The 16,920-nt window shown below is 58.0% G+C and overlaps 2 protein-coding genes across 3 annotated transcripts in view; both read left to right on the top strand.

Moving 5' to 3' along the window:
- Positions 1-12,833, top strand: part of CFAP61 (cilia and flagella associated protein 61) — a 122,394-nt gene extending 109,561 nt beyond the window's left edge. Inside the window, exons 25-27 of one of the 2 annotated variants that reach the window (XM_049801117.1) lie at positions 278-368; positions 3,194-3,365; positions 12,119-12,833. In XM_049801117.1, the coding sequence (XP_049657074.1) occupies positions 278-368; positions 3,194-3,365; positions 12,119-12,138 (283 nt within the window). In that variant the 3' untranslated portion in view covers positions 12,139-12,833. Of the gene's footprint in view, positions 1-277; positions 369-3,193; positions 3,416-12,118 lie in introns of those variants that run through there. The other variant, XM_049801116.1, reaches the window with a different exon arrangement.
- On the top strand, positions 5,603-7,793 carry INSM1 (INSM transcriptional repressor 1). The gene is made up of 2 exons (XM_049801589.1): positions 5,603-5,746; positions 5,814-7,793. The coding sequence occupies exons 1-2, from the start codon at positions 5,603-5,605 to the stop codon at positions 7,062-7,064; spliced, it is 1,395 nt and encodes a 464-aa protein (XP_049657546.1). The 3' UTR covers positions 7,065-7,793.
- Positions 12,834-16,920: the final 4,087 nt, after the last annotated feature.

Genomic DNA, 16,920 nt, shown 5'->3' on the forward strand with positions numbered 1-16,920 from the left:
TTCAGGCTTTTAAATTCTGATAAAATCAGGATTCTTCACTGGGTCTTGCCACAGCTCTGAATTAAGCCACTTTAAATGTAATTACTGAAGCTGGCTGTACATCAGGAACATCCATTAAAAGAATTGATTGACCATGCTGTTACGGGAGGCATTTTATGAACAAATGATCATGATGGGTCCAGAACTGTAATTTATAAAGGCAAAAAAGCAGGTAAATACTTTATTAGTGGTTAATGAGAGGTTCACAAGATAACTAAATTTCTTCTTTTTTAACCAGCTACTTCAGGGAACCTTGGTCCATGGCCATCTATCACGATCGGTTTATTGATCTCAAGAAGGAACTGCGCCAAATCCTGATGTCGGAACAGGTAAGAAAAATGACTGGCAAGTGCATTTTATTATTTAGGTAATTTGTTAGTGTTGTTCACTTTGGTTTTTTCTCCCATCTTTCTCCTAAAGCTTTATGTTTCTGTTTAGCTATTTCCTCAGGGAAACCTGAGCAACTCCTATACCTCACGGCGGGGTGGGGGTGGGGGGTTCACCAAGTACAGCATATTGTTCAGCTTCATTATTTGGGCATATTTTCAAATTTGCCAGGAGACCTTTAAGTTGCTTTGTTTCCCTTCACGCATTTTTGCATTATACTTGCGGTTTAGTATAACTACCCAGCAGAATCTGGAGGCTTATTTGTTCAGTTATCCCATTTTTTTAATTAATGTTTCCTAATACGAATACACTATAGGCCATCCTAAACCTGTCTCAGCTGGGCCTATGAGAAGTAGATTTTTCAACATCTACCCACAGGGAATGGCTTTTGTAGCCGTGAGAGTGAAAGCAACTGGCTTTTTCAGTGACAAGTGGATTTCCTGAATAAGGATGAAATTAAAATGTTGGCTAATGCTGTTTACAGCTTTGGCCTTAGTACTGCAAACGGAGGCATAAAGTCGCAGCAGCCTGTAACTTTGCCTGCTCAAAATCCAGAGCCTGCTGCACTCCATGAAAAGAACTGCTAACTGCAGATTTCCAACAACCCCAAGAACTGCCTCCCCCACCCCCGATGAATTTCTGGCTGATCTCAAACATAATTTGCAGGCTGGATCTTGATACTCCCAACCCACTCCTTGCGACCAATTCACCCTTTCTCTCCTCACGCTGCTTTTGCTTTTATTTAACGCAGCGGAATTCCGTGTGATGGCAGTATTTTTTAAGTATTCGCTCACAGAGTTTTTAACTGTGCAGAAAACAAGCAGAATCAACTGTAAATGGAGGCAGGGTGACAAAAGGAAGGGATGTTGCGTAGACTGTAGCCCAGCCATTTCCATGGCCCAAACTGGTGTGCTGTCATATGCCACAGCTGTAGCCCCACAAACGCTTGACCCCTGCCTCCTTCCAGAAGGGCTCGATGCAATTTTCCTCCTATTGTCATGTTAGAGAAAGTGCCTCAGTGCAGTTTTATTTTAGATTCTCTTGGAAGACATCTAAAAAAGAACACAAAATGAAATTCGGTGCAGAATGGGAGGCCTGATGAGAAGTGTTTTTCTTGCCATCATTCAACTGCATTTCACAGACTGTAAGCGTGAACGACTTTAGAGAAAGGGGAATTGGCGTCCTACAAATTAAAGACTCCCTTGCCTTACCCTTTTCTTGTTGCAGTAGTCCTGACACACAAAAATAGTCTCGCTGAACAGTCCAAAAGCACCTCTGTGAGTCAGAATTGCTTACGTGAACATAGATGGTGGTATCTGCATCTGAGTGCAAATTTGTCTTTACTTTTTGTATTTTTATCTGGACCTTCTTCACGGTGATTTTAACTGTATTTACTAAGTGTCACGTTTATATGTTTTCCTTGGGCGTTCCTTCTAGGCACATTGCCAAATACATAGTGGGTACCATGAGCTTACGGAATATATCTTAAATGCCTCAGGACTGGCTGTGTTTCTATACGGAGCAAGAGACTACTGTCTTTGCTTCCTGTTGCTCATATTCCAGCTCACTTCAGCATGCAGATAAACTAGTAATGAAATGTAAAAATGAGGGGAAAATACACCTTTGAAAGAGATGTTTAAGAACTGTGACCGTAAATACACAGAAGTCAGACAGTTCTGGTTACAGTTTCCACAGAAACTGGAAATCAGTCCCGTGCATTCAGGGACAGTATTGACGGAGACGTTCACTAGTCATAATACATGCGTGGAAAAGGCAGTTACAGCTGGGACAGGGGCTACGTTTTTAGCCTGCATATTGAAATTGTCACCCCAACGTTGCACTTGATGTATGCATGACTCTAGCACGGGATGCCCTTGCCTGTCGCTGGAAGCTGAGCGGTGGCACGGGGAATGTTTACCCTTTCGCAGGATCACAAACATGTGTTTATTTCAGCATGCAGAGCTCCAGCTATGCAAACATGCAGATGGCGGGGCTGGGTTTTTGCACCTACATCAGCTGTTGAAGTATTACAGCAAACTGAGGGCACACATGTGCAGCGCGAGATTTTCTAGAAAAGGCACTTGTCCTCAATAAGAAATAATGGTCTGATTCTCAAATTGCAGCTGGGGTTGCTCTGAGAAGTCGGTGAAAAGCAGCTAGTGTACGTTAGGCAGCGGGGGGGGGCAGTTTCCCCCGTGAGCGCTAGAAAGCTGTGGGAGAAGGCCGCGGCCGAGAGCTCGGACATTGCCACCGGTTCCCGCTCGCCTTCGAAGGCGTCGGTTCAGTTCCACGCCAACGTTGCATCCGTGGCCGTTCACGGCACGGGTCATTCTGGAGGGACAAACGACCGAGCGATGCTAGCCACCAGAACCGCCGGCCCCGGCCACCGCGCTCTCGGGTGCCGGTGCCGGTTTAGGCGGGGAGCCCCTGGAGCCGGTGGCCGTGCCCGCCGGCACCCCGCGCCCCGCCTTCCCGGGGTCGGCGGCAGCTGCCGGCCGGGGGGCACCGCCTGCCTGGGCCTGGGGCTCAGCGCCACCCAAGAGCCCAGCGCCGGGGGCTCTGCCGCGCCCGAGCCGCGGGGAGCGCCCCGGGCCGGCTCCGCACCCTCCCGCTGCCACGCACCTCTCGCCCCCGACGCGTTTTCGCGCCGTTTTCGGTCCCTGCCGCCGCACTCGACTCGACGTCGCGGGTGCCCGTCCCCGGGCGAGCGCCCTTCCCGGGGGGGGGGGCGCCGCCGGGACGGCCGTCTGACGGCTCTGCCTTGCAGGTGCCCGGGCTGCCCCCCGCCGCCGAGCCGCCCCCGGAGGACGCCGCGGAGCAGAGCCCCTGCCCGCCGCCGCTGCGGGAGCCCGTCCTCCGCTACCTGCGCCGCCACCGCGCCCACCTGCCCATGTACGCCCCCGCCGGGGCCGACGGCGCCGGACCCCCGCCGACGGCAGGTGAGACGGCAGCGCCGGTCCCGCCGGGCAGCGCCCTCCCGCTCTCGTAAAGCCGCGCCGGGGGGTGGGGGCGGTGGGGGCTCGGAGTGCAGCCCCGACGGCGGGGGGCCGGGGGGATGGGATCTCGGTGTGCAGCCCCCACGGGGGAGGGGGGGGGGGGGGGTGTCTCGGTGTGCAGCCCCGACGGGGGGCGGGAGCGGCGGCGCGTGCCCGGCGGGCCCGCAGCTGTATGCTAATGCACAGCGGGCCGCCCCGCCCCGCCTGTCCCACCGGGCGGGCGGGCGGGGGGGGCTGCGCGGGCAGGGCGGCCCCCCCCCTCCCTCCCTCCCTCCCTCCCTCCCTCCCCTCCCTCCGCGGCCCGGCTCGGCCCGACCCGGCCCGCTGACGGGGTGTCGGGGAGAGCGGCGGCCCCCGATGCCGGGCGCTCCCCGCTCCCCCCCCCCGGCCCCGGGCTCTCCGCGCCCCTTTGTGCCGCCCGCCGGGAGGGTCGCGCAGCTTTATGCTAATGAGGCGCACAAAGGCGGCGAGCGGGGCCGCGCGGGGGGGCCGGCGGTCGCTCGCGTGCCGCCCGCGTGCCCCGCCGCCCCCCACAAAGGCGCGCGGGACCCGTGGGGAGGGGGGAGGGACACGACGGGGTGGCGCTGCCCGCACGCACCCCTGGGGCCGGCCGGCTGCTCGCAGCGGGGGGCTGCCCCGCTCTCCCCCCCACACCCCCCCACCCCCCGTGCCTACCACCTGCGACGCGCGCAGCAGCGCGGCCCGGCCGCCCGCCCCCGCGTGCCGCAGCGCGGAGCTCCCCGCGCAAACTCCCGCGTGGGCCGCCGCGCAGCGCCGGGACGCGGGCCGGGCCGGGGCCGCAGACAAAGGGTTAAGCGGGAGCGGGGCCGCGGCCCGGTGCTCGCCCCGGCGCGGCTGCACCTGCCGCGGGCCCGCCGCGCTGCCGGGGACCGGCCGCTCTCGGCGCCGCTGCCCCCTCGCACGCCGGGGAGCGGGCACTGTTGTCGTGCCCCCCCCCCCCCCCCCCCCCTCCCTCCCGCCGCAGACGCCGCCCCGGGCAGCACCGGGCGCATCCTCGGCGTCCCCGTCCGCCGTGCGGGCCGGCATTGGCTCTTAACGCGCTGCCGTGGCATGCGGGAAAAGGGGGAGCGGGGGTGTCCCCCCCACTGTCAGCTGCTTCGCCTCGCACCCGGCGCGTAGCGCGTCCGACGGAGACCCGAGAGCCGCGCCGCTGCCGCCGTCCCCAACCACGCGGCTCTGCCGGGGAGACAGGCCGAGCCGGGGGGCAGCTGCTGCGGGCCCCGGTCTCCGCGGCGGGCGCGGCTCCGCGCCGGCGGCCCGGGCGGCGAGCGCGGCGCGTAACAGGTCACCGCCGGGCGGGGTCTCCCGGGGGCTGCGGCGGCGCCCGCCCCGAGCCGCACCGCACCGGCCGCAGCCGGCGTCCCCGCTCGCCCAGGCTGGCCGCGGCGCCCCGCGACAGCGCGGGGTTCGTTTCCTTCAGGAAGGTGCGGGGCAGGGCTGGGGGCGCCGGCCGGCGCGCCCGCTCTCGGCTCTCCCCCGCTTGACCAGACCCTTCCTTTAGCACCTGATGCCGGCGGCGGCGGCGAAAACCCACCCGCCGCACCGAGGGGCCGCCCCGGCACCCTCCCGGCCGGCAGCCTCCCGGCCGGCAGCCTCCCCGCCGCCGCCAGCCGCCACAAAAGCGACTTTCCTCCTCCTCCTCCTCCTCCTGCGCCAACTTTCCCGCTCCCCGTGCCGGCGTGCCCCCCCCCAGCAGCCTGCCCGCCGAGAGCGGCCGGCCGCTCTGCGCTGGGCATCCCTCGGGCCGGCAGCCGGGCCCCGGCGGCGGGCGGTGCTGCGGAGGGCCGAGCCCGTCCCGGCTGCAAACAACGGCGGGGACAGCTCCGCGGGCGGGGCGCGGGGCCGCCGCCTGTTCCCCCTTCCCCCGCCACCCCCCGCGCTGCCCCGTGCCGCCCGCGCTGCCGGTGCCGGCCCGGGCGGGGGAGGCAGCGCCCGCCGCGGGGCGGCACACAAAGGCCCGCGCTTGCCGGGCCGGGCCGGGCGGCGGCGCGGGGCGTGCGGGAGGCGGGGCCGGGCGTGTGCCGCCGCCGCCGCCGCCGCCGGGGGCCCCCCGCGCGCGCGGGCGGGCGGGCGGGGGCTCAGGTGCACCCGCTCCGCCCGCCGCCGCCGCCCGCCGCGGCGCCGCTGATTGGCCCGCCCCGCCGCCGCCGGCCCGAACAATGGCCCCGGCCCGCTTAAAGGCGGCGGCGGCCGCGCCGCGGGCAGAGCGAGGAGCGTGCGCCGCGGCCGCCGCCGGCGCGGAGGCGGCGCGAAGATGCCCCGGGGCTCCTGGTGAAGCGCAGCCGGCGGCCCACCCCCGTTTCGTACCGGGCGCGCTGCTGCCGCGAGGCCGCCGCCGGCCCGCCGCTCCCCGCCGCCGCCGGCGCCCCGCCGCCCGCCTGCCCCGCCGCCCCGCCGCCGCCGTTGCCGCCGCCGCGGGACTCGCCGCCGCCGGTGCCGTTCGGGACGCCCGATGCCGCCGTGCAGGCGCTGTACAGCCCCACGCGGCCCGTCAGCAGGGACAAGTACCTGGAGCGCGGCTTCAGCCTGGGCTCGCCCGTCTCGGCCGAGTCCTTCCCCGCCCCGGCCGTGCCCGGCACCATGGACCCGCTCCTCTTCGCCCCGGCCGAGCTCAAGCTCTGGGCCGCCGCCGCCGGCCACGCCGAGCCGCCCGCCGCCCACGCCGCCGGCCCCGGCCCCGCTCCCGGCGGAGCCCCCGCGCCGCCCGCCCCGGCCGCGCCGCCCGCCTCGGGCCGCCCGCCGCCCGCCAAGCGCCCGCCGGGCGCCGCCGAGCCCGGCCGGCAGAAGGCCCCGTCGGGCAAGAAGGCGAAGGCGATCCGCAAGCTGACCTTCGAGGACGAGGTGACCACGTCGCCCGTGCTGGGGCTGCGCATCAAGGAGGGCCCGGTGGAGGCGCCGGCCAAGGCGCGGGGCGGCTGCGCCCGGCCGCTGGGCGAGTTCATCTGCCAGCTCTGCAAGGAGGAGTACGGGGACCCCTTCGCGCTGGCGCAGCACCGCTGCTCCCGCATCGTCCGGGTGGAGTACCGCTGCCCCGAGTGCGACAAGGTCTTCTCCTGCCCCGCCAACCTCGCCTCCCACCGCCGCTGGCACAAGCCGCGCCCGCCCGCCGCCAAGGGCGGCCCCGAGGCGGGCAGGGCGCCGGCCGAGGAGCCGCCGAAGGAGGCGGCCGCCGGCGGCGGCAGCGGCAGCGAGCGGGACACGCCGAGCCCCGGCGGCGCCTCGGAGGCGGGCTCCGAGGAGGGGCTCTTCGAGTGCCCCCGCTGCGCCAAGCGGTTCCGCCGGCAGGCCTACCTGCGCAAGCACCTGCTGGGCCACCCGGCCCCCGCCCCGGCCCCGGCCGCCGCCGCCCCGGCCCCGGCCCCGGAGCCCGCCGCCGAGGAGCCGCCCGCCCCGCCGCCCGCCGAGTGCCGGCTCTGCCCCGTCTGCGGGGAGACCTTCCCCAGCAAGAGCAGCCAGGAGCGGCACCTCCGCCTCCTGCACGCCGCCCAGGTCTTCCCCTGCAAGTACTGCCCGGCCACCTTCTACAGCTCGCCCGGCCTCACCCGGCACATCAACAAGTGCCACCCCTCCGAGAACAGGCAGGTCATCCTGCTGCAGGTGCCGCTGCGCCCCGCCTGCTAGAGCCGCCCGTGCCTTCCCGGGGCCCGGCCCCGCTCCCCAGCCGTCCCGCGGGCTGCGCTTTGGACTCGCCACACGATTAGCTTTAATATGGCTTGTGAACTGCTGGAATCTGGCTTTACGTTTACCTTTCCGGGGTCTCTCTCTCGCTCTCGCTCTCTCGCTCTCTCTTTTTTTCATTTGGTTGTTTTTTTTTGGTTTTGTTGGGTTTTTGTTCGTTCGGTTCGGTTCTTATAAATGTGAACGGATCAAGCCGCTTGAGGAGAAACGAGAATTCCCTTTAGTATAGCCACAAATGCCTTGACTCTGCTGTTGATGGTCTCCAGAAAATGCTGTAGAAACTGCCTTAACTGTGACATGCCAACTTTCTGTTCTCGTTCGTTTTGCCCTTACTAAGGTAGCTCATGAGTTGACTATCTGTATATGTTGGTTTGAGTAATTATGTTATTTATTCGTTATTTATTTATATTAATTATGAAGATTGATATTATTTGATCGCAGATATTCTAATGCGCTTTCTTTGGTCTCCCCTGCCCGCCATTTCACTGTGCATTTTAGAAGATCTTTTTTTTCTAAAGGGATCTGCTAAAAAGGTTTTAACTTTTATACCTAGAATAACACACGATCTTAACCATTTTATCCTGTGCAACTGACAGCTCTTACTTTTAGATGCAATCTCTTTTTCTACACACATTATTTTCTTAACTGTTAGCTATTTATAGAGTGCTTCGATAGAACTGTTTCAACTGTATAATTATTTACTATTCAAATAAAATATTTTCAAATTCAAGCGTGCCCCTGCTGCTTCCTGCTTCTCCCTGCCAGGCTGGCTTGGGGGGGGGGGGGGGGTCTGGGGGGGAACTGGGGGGCTGCAGCCAGTCTCTGGACTTCAGCTGGCAGGGTGCCCTGCTAGGCGCCAGCCTGCTCTGCACCTTTTGACGAGATTAATTAAAAAGGAATTAAAGGGGGGAGAAGAGCAGGGTGAGGTGTGTCCGGTCCCCGGGGGAAGGTTGCCCCGCTGCGCGGAAGGGTGCACCGGGGCTGCTGCCCCACGCCGCGGGCACCGGCTGCGGGCTGGAGCCTGAGCCCTGCCCCTCGCCTGCGGCCGTCACCGGGCGCAGACCGTCCCTGCGCTCTGGGTCTGGCTGCGGGGAAGAGCTGCAGAAGAGCTTGCAGGGACCTTCCCCCGGCAGTGTTGCAGGGAAAACTCGTGGGGGGCGAGCACCTCTGAAGGAGAAGTGGAAAGCTTGGCGAAATCCTTGCCTGTGAGAGGACGTGCTATTTGCTTGGGTGGCTTTCCCTTGCGCTCGGCACGCAGAGATGCGGGGGTTAAGGGGCTTTGTAGAAAAGCTGCATCCTGCTTTCGCTATGAAGGAAGGTGAAGCTTTTGCGTGCCTCGTTTCAAGGCTAGAGCCTGATCGCGCCTGGTCCCGCTCTGCCCTGTGGTGGGATTTCTGCGGCGTCCTTCGATAGCTACAGGGTTTTGGCAAACTGCGCGTGCTGGGGCTCCCCTCCGGAACATGGGAAGACACCAAAGTGTGAAAAAGCCTCCCGGGGCAGTGACTGGGGCAGGGGGAAAACGAGGTGCAAAGCGCCCCGGTTCGCCCTGCCAGGGGAGAGGCGGCTGCGTCCCATAGCCCGCGGTGGGGCTCAGGTAGGACGTGCCCGGTCCTAGGAGGGTTTTAAGTGGCAGCAGTTTGGGGTCATCAGCCCTGGTGTGCGCAGGTGCTCCAGGGCTTGCGTCTGCACGTGGGAGTTGCGTGGGTTTGGTCAAAAAGGTCTCCAAAAATTGGTTTTGGTTTCTAAAAGTTGCTACGGTATCGGTGTAAGTGGGGAAGATGTATGCTGGGTCAGTGAAACCCCTCTCACAGGTGCCGCAGCACAGCCACACGATCTCTCCCTTTAGCCAGCAGGAGAAGCCACGGAGCCAACCTCGTAGCACGCAGCTCTGCTTGGCAACCCTGAATGCAAATACCTTGTCACCTTCTGGTGTGTTAAGGGTTGAGTCTGGGCTGAGAGGTCTCGGCTGGGGTGCTCTGGCACGCTCCGTCTCAGGGAAGATAACGCCTTTGAGGCTTTTGCTCGCTGGAAGTGGTTTCCAACCTGTTCCTGCCACTTTCACTCACCTAAAGGCTCCTGTCTGAGACGTGGCTGCTTTGCCGTGGGAAAGGTGGCCTTCTGGAGCTTCCTGCAGGGAAGCTTCCCAGGACATGTCTGAATATTTTTTTGATACAGCAGAGCTTCTAGAGAAAGAAAATCTTTCTAGAGCAGGATTTTTTTTTTTTTTTTTTCCTCTTGTTCAGTCAGGCTAAAAAGCACCAGAGCCAGTATGCTCCTGCTGCCTTGATTCCTAGGAAACCGACTTCCTTCTGTCAGGACTGACTTCAGGTTTAGGTGAAGCTGTGGTTTTAGTTGTAAATTGATACGCTGAAAAAGAGAACCTGGCCTCAACAGCCTGAGAGATAGAGGCAGCAAAACGTGCTTGGCAAGAAGTCTGGTTTTGCTTTTCCCGGCTTCCCTGGCCTTGGAAAGCCCCAGCTACTGGGCTGTCACAACCCGGTGTGTGTCACAGCTGTCTGTGGGCCCGGCAGGCCGGTCTCTCCGCTCATGCGAAGCGGGAGGTCCCCGAGGGGAGTTTGCCAATGCATGTGACCATCCTCTCGGGCCACTGGACACCGTTTCCAGACCGATGCCCAGCGCATCCTTCGGAGAGGCCCAGAGACTCCAGCCACATCTTCACAGCAGTCCCCCTGCCGAAATCTTTGCTCTGAGGCTGTGGCACCAACAGGCCACAGAACAACTGCTTCATATTGGTATCGGTTTCCCAGTAGTCAAGTAAATTCATGCATCTCCCGGTAGGAGTCAGCTAAAGGCTGTTGAGGTCAGAAGAATGTCCCAGGCTTGCAGGGAGCCGTCAGGGTAGCCATCGGCGCCCACGCTTTTGCATCATCCGCTGAGGGGAACATACCTTGCAGTGGGAAGTGCGATTAGCGGAGGCTCGTATTTTGGGGAGTAAGGAGAGGTGAAACTGGAGTACGTTGGAAACTGGGGTCTGTCCGCCAACATCCTGTAAAACAGTGGAATCGCCTGTGGCTTCACTGGGCTACAGCAAGAGAGAGACTGCACCCTCCTTTCATCGGCTGCATGCTGCAGAGCTTTGGAGAAGGACGTTAACGCGGGTGAAGCACCATCTGCCCCAGGGGTTTTACGGGGAGTGCTCAGCGTCACCATTTCAGGTCTCTTGTGACTCCGGAAGGGCAGGGTATCACACCGCCACCACCATGGGTTACAAAGCCACCTGCTCACGGCAAGCCTCCTTTGGGCAATATTTTGGGGAGGGATGTGTCCCTACCCCTCACCAACTTGCCCCAGCTCGGAGCTGCTCCTCCCCTGCGCTGTCCCACAGCCCGGGCCGTGACGCGGGACCGCAGCCCGGCTCTCCTCTGCCTCCACCTCCGTGTCCGTGAGACCCGCGAGCCCACTTCAAGGTCGGTGGATATGCCGAGCGTTGAGCGGTGTGGCCGAAACCGGAGCTCGACCAGCACCGCTCGCAGCACCTTCTGGGAATGCAGGTGTTGCCTTTTCGGTGCCATGTTCTCGCCATCCGGCAGCGCAGGCCGGCCAGCGCTGCGCAAACAAAGCCTCCTGCTGTCAGCTAACAAATCAATTTGCTGATGCCTCTCAATGCATCCAGCAGGATCAGGTTTGGGCACCACGGAAAATGCTGATCCTACCCCAAATGTGATGCGATTTCCAGTTCTTGGAGGCAGTTGGCGCGCAGGTACAGCGGTCGCTCACTCTCTTTGCACGTGGGCAGAGATGTTTGCCCGGTTTGCAAACCGCTGCAGCCTTCCTCCTCTCTGAGCACACAAAGAGCTGAACACACGGTCTGAAATGGATTGTTGGCAAACTGAAAGGAACCAGGGAGATTAATTACAGGAACCTTCAGGATCCTGAAAAATGCAGCTCGAACACCATCACTGAACCGCGGGCGCAGAGCTAGCAAGTTGCTGGGAAGAGCTTTTCCTGTCGTTGGCGTCAGCGCTGACGCTGGTGGCGGAGCGGTCTCTGTGATGCCGCTTCTCGAGTGCGATTCTTTTGGCAGTTTTTGCTATCCTCAGCACCACGGTCACTCGCAGCCATCAATACAGTAGGTGCATCCATCGGCTGCCTCCCTCGGAGGGGTCGCTGGCAAACACAAGTGGGCATAGCCCAAGGTTTTGGAGGCTGGCTGTGCGGGAGGAGGCAGCCTGGCCTCGCCGAGCGGCTTCTGGTTTGTTCCTTGGGTGGGCGGGTGGGAGGAGATGTCCCAGGGGCTGGGGCAAGCCCAGAAGTGGGCCGGGGCCAGGGCTTTCGCTTTGGATTTCAGACCTCTTCCCCATGCCGACCTCTTTACAAGACCCGTGTCGCTTTTTAATGTGCTGGGGGGTGGGAAACCAGCTCACGGAGCCGCAGGCATTGCTGCCCGGCCGTCTCCAGTGGGGCCGTAGGGTGACGCGGGGTGCTGTAGGGTGCTGCAGGGTGACGCGGGGTGCCGTGCGTTGGCGGTGCCGACACGCCTCCTGTCCCATCACCCGCCTGCGAGGGTGCTGGGTCCCGGCGGGTGTTTTGGGCCAGGGAGGCTACTGCAGCTGCACGGTACAACGAGTTACCTGCGGCACCCAGGCATCTCCCCTTGGTGAAGGAGCAGGGTGCCCAGACTACTTGCATTTTGCACATTGCATTCGAACATCTCAAATCCTTCCGTGCAGATAAAAAGCCTCATTACGGCTTTAAATGGTTTTAATTAAATTTAGTTTACAATCCACATAACAAAGGTCTGCCTCGTGGAAACGCTTGATATGTTAATCAGCGAGATGGACATGCCAAGCGTGGCCTTTCCTTTCACAGAGCTGTCCTGCAGATAAAAGCTCCAGGGCAGGACACCGGCAGGCTTTTTTTAAAAAAAGTCTTATTTAATCTAAGCGGGTGGCTGAAAAGATACGTAGTGTCTAGCAAAGGCACAAACATGCCAGTAATATTCTGGCCCCAGCTTCCGATTTTGCCTTTCTCCTCAGTCCAGGCAGGGAGAGACTGATGTCGGGCAGAGCCGAGCGCCGTGGCTGCGGCAGGGTGGCGGCACGGCCGCGTCGACGGCGCCGGCACGGGGAGATGTGGCCCTGCTCCGGCGGAGGGGAACCAGCGTGGGGACGCTTTCCGGAATACATCCTCCCGTTACGGTAAATTGGACATTATTTTTAACAGCTGTCCGCCAGCTGCAGTTAAATCACCTGTTACTTTTGGAAAAGAATCGCTATTTTTAAATAATAATAAAAGCCCCTTGCAGCTTTGAAGGCGAGGGAGCGTAAAGCCCAAGCAGTTCCCTGCCTTGTCTCCTGCACTCCACACGCCTTACCCCATGGCCTGGGGACTACCGTAGTTTCCGACAAACTTGAGTTTTTCACCCTTTTCTCATGCAATCGGGAAGTTGGTTTGCAAAAGCGTTTTGAAAGCAGAGCAAAGACTCTGCACCGGGCTGCTGGGACAGTACGGCCGGCCGATGGAGGGGGTTTGGGTGGCCGGGCGGCCGCCCTGGCTGCGGTCACAGCCGCGGGGGGGGTAAAGGGCACGATTCCGCTTCAGCTCACAATGGGGGTTTATTTATCAGAATAAGGAACCAAGTCATCATCTTCTTTGCTAATTTTACAGGTTTTCATATGTAAATTATACGTGTTGCAATTAAGAGTTGAAAGGAAAAAAACTGAGGAAAGTGCCGTGCATCTGCATGGGCCGCTGGGCTGGAACGTTTGATTTTATTTTTGTTCTACACACGCGCGCGCACACACACACACACACACACAGAGACATTTTTATTATGCCTAATAAATTACAATTCTACGTAAAACAAATATATAATTTATATTCCTTTTACACCAGTATATTTTATATAGATTATAAGTATACTTCATAATATGTAGTAGAGTGTATAATATATTACACATCCTATATCAATGTTTATTATATGATCGAATATATATTATATATTGCCTATTATATAATGCATATTATAATACATTATATACAGTACATAATATTATATATGCATTATATATTGTTATTGATACATTATCAATATTCATGTAATGAAATAATATTGTCTTACAGAATTTTTTATGAGCTTTGTAGCCATAATTTGTGTATTATGGAGCACAGAGTATGCATTATATAATGCACTGTGTGTATGTACATGTATACATACATACGTAGGTATATGTATAGGTGCGCATATGTATGCACATATGACAAGTTATGCATAATGTATAGTATTATATACTGTATTGTACAGTGCATTGAATATTCTACGATGTATATTATATATGCATTAGGCAATATATAGTATCATGTATTATATTATATATTCATCATATAATCTATTATATATATTATTCATCCGTTGCTGAGATTATATAATAGTCTTATATAAATTTTTAATAAAAGTATACTGCGTATATATTATGCATGCAAAATTATAGTTTATATAGTAATGTGTACATATAGCTAAGGTATATACTAGGTACGTGTGCGTATGCATATATACATATATAATGTATGTGTAATATATAGTATATATACATAACCTATAATCCATATTTTGACAAAATTAATAAATATGTAAAGAATATTAATATTATTAAACAAATAGTAATGTATGAATAATATACAATACATTACAGGCTGCACATATAGTATAATGCGCTGTATATTATATAATGTATATCAGATTATGTACATTATATAATACATAGATTACAGATCATAGATTATGTATATTATGCTTAGAATATCATATTATATAAGTGCATATTTAATACCTATAATAGATGCTAAATCTAATACACATATGTAGATATACATAATACAAAATATTCGAGAAATAATTAAATCTACTATAGCATGATATACGAAATATATAATGGTGATATAATTATATAGTATAGAACATAATAGAGATAGGAATAAGAATACATAGAAAAGTGTTAGGCATTCTTATGTGTAAGTGTAAATTAATTTATATATTATTTTATTTTATTTTATATTTTTAACATATGACTGTCTGTGGACATATTTCTGCCTGCTGCCAGCAGCTGCCCGGGCTGGTGGTGCTGGGGGTGACTCAAGCCCACGGCCACCTGCCTGCTTGCCCCCACGCCGCACCGGCCCGGACTCTGCCCGCGCGCCCCACGTCCTGCCCCTCCGTCACGGCCGGGTGCTGCGCCCGCCCGGGTCAAGTGGCGCTGGCCGCATCCGTCCCGGCTGGCTGGGCCCTGGCGCACCCACCCGGGCCCGCTCAGGCGTCGTGACACCCCTGCGTGACCAACTCCCCCCCCCCCCCCCACCCCGGGTTTGGGGTGCGGGAGCAGGGCAGGCTCCGGGCTGCGCCAGCTGCCGAGCGCGTGCGCCCCAGGGAAGCTGCTCTGGGGAGCGATGCGCGGAGGGAGCTACAGCCGGAGCGCTGCGCCAGGACCGCCGGCAGCCCGGGCACCACGTCTGCCCCGTACCTACCTGCTGATGGGGGGGGGTGCTTGGGGGGGTACGCACCTTTGTATCATCTATCCCCTGGGGTGCACGGGCACTATACAGCTCAACCAATGGTTAAATTAAATTGGGTGGTACAATTAATGCCCTGTAAATTATCCAGCTTCCTCCAGCGTGACGCAGCCATCATAGACTGGCACTGGGCACCCCCTTGCCCACGCGGCCTTCAGCGGGGGCCGCACGGTAGGAAAGGCGGTGGTTTAGCTGCGGCTGAAGCCCTGACCACGTCAGGAGCTGGGGCCGTGCCCGCCGGGCTGGGGCCAGGTGCCCACGTCAGCCCCAGGGACGCAGAAACGTCCCTCACCCCACCAGTGCTGGAGACCGCGTGGCTCCCTGCGGGGATGGCGCCGGCGTGACCCCAACCCCTCCCTGGCTGTCCTGAGCAGCTGGTCCTGCGCAATTTGCTAACCCTTGTCCGGGCAAACGACCGGCTCCTGGCTGCTCACGAAGCTCAACACGAGTGTGGCCGGTGCTGGGCCTGGGACAAGGAGCCCCCTGACGAAAGCTGGGTTCCTACTGCTTAGTTAGTGTGTAAAGGTGTTTCTGCAAATGGAGACGTTCAGGCCTTTATCTGGAGCCATTTGGATTAATTCTCCATTTCTGACTAAAGCACCTGAAAACAATTTAAGCGAGAACTTTCTTGTCTCTTTTCAGCAAAGGAACAGACGTTTTCCAAGTGTCTTTTCCCACTGCCAAATAATCCCCTCGCATTCCCACTGGCATAAGTGGGCGGTAATGCATAAGCACCCCTGACATAATTATGACTGAGAGCACAGACCCCCATCATTTTCTTAAGTAATGTCTCCACAGAGTAGAAAATCACCATTAGAAACATATTGGTTTTAACGTTCATGCAAATTGCTCGGCAATAAGGCATTACACGGCTTAGAAAGGGAAGCCTCGTCGTCATGCATTTCTTGCAAAAACTGTATATAGATAAGGTCTTCTGGGGTTTCGTAATGGTCTATAATTATTACCAGCACACCGCTGCAAGCCGCTTTCAGCGGTGGCCGCAGCTCATGCCGTTGTCATGCAGGCTCCGCACCTCCCGCCTGGCCGCCAAGGACGCTCGGCAGGGTCAGGACTCTGGCAGTGCTCTCCGGAGGGGCTTCCACACTCGGCCGAAGGGCTGGTGCTTTGAAAATAGTCATCAAATACACGTGCTCTTGCTGCCCAAGTGTTGTAATGCAGGCTCCCAAGCGTGAGCTGCAGAAGCGCCTCTGACGGCAGCGCTGCTGGCGTTCAATAGCGAGGGACTCTTCGTGGCAGGGGACAGGTCAGAAAAAGGAAAAAAAACCCAAAACAGTCTGTAGCCAAGGGATGAGAAAGGAGAGCTGGTTTTTGGCCAGCGGTACCTGCGCCTGGCAGAGGTGTACCCTGTAAGCGTGTGTGTGGGGCTGAGCTTCCCGTGAAGGACAAGCCTAGCGGAGTGTGAACGGCCCCAGCCCACTCGGTCAGCGCTGCTTGCTGCAGGAACGTGCCTGGGACAGGTAGGCTGAAACACTCAAAAATCTTTTACTGCATCTTTTAGGTGGCCTGCCCTTACGAACAGTGACAAAAGTACAGAACCTTTAATAAGACCACAATTCTGCAACCAACTTCTATTCTTTAGAAGAAGGGGTGAAAATCCTCTTATTTTGCCCCGAAGCCATTCCTTAGCCATACAAAAGCAATTTTCAGTAGTAGCTTGGCAGAATTCAGCCCAACAAAACCGTTCGTTCTTTCCCTTTTAGCCCACAGTTGGTGGCAGCCTGCCCTGGCGAGGGCAAGACCGTCCCTGTTACCCTGTGCAGTGGGAAGGGCTGGGGCCAGCGGGAGGTACCTCCCCTCCAGGGGCGGCTGGGGGCCGGGGGGTTGCAAACGGCATAGCTGAGGCTCCAGGGGCCCCCCAAATTAAGAACAGAGTCAGGCGAATGCGAGGTGTGAATCAGTAAGGTGCCCTGGTGTGGCATCAACGCTTAAGGTTTTGCCAAACGGCACTCGAGTCCGGAAGCGGTGTGGCTGGTTGCGCACCCGGCAGCCGTTGTCTGCGGCCACGGTCCTCCGGGCCGCGCGCGCTGTGGGAACGCAAAACCCGCACCGGTGACGCCGCATCACCGCTTCGCGTACACCGGCTTTAACGCGAACGTCCCCGCTGCCTTTGAACCAGATCTAAAAGGCCATGACGCTTGCGACAGCTTGAATCTCGCCCAGCGGCTCCGGCTGCTTGGGCCCAGGCACCGCCAGCACAGAGACGGCACACGGCCAGGAGCCGGCTGGGAGCAGGAGCCGGCATCACCGGACG

The sequence above is a fragment of the Accipiter gentilis genome, chromosome 5 (assembly GCF_929443795.1).
Source record: "Accipiter gentilis chromosome 5, bAccGen1.1, whole genome shotgun sequence".
Taxonomy (NCBI): Eukaryota; Metazoa; Chordata; class Aves; order Accipitriformes; family Accipitridae; genus Astur; species Astur gentilis.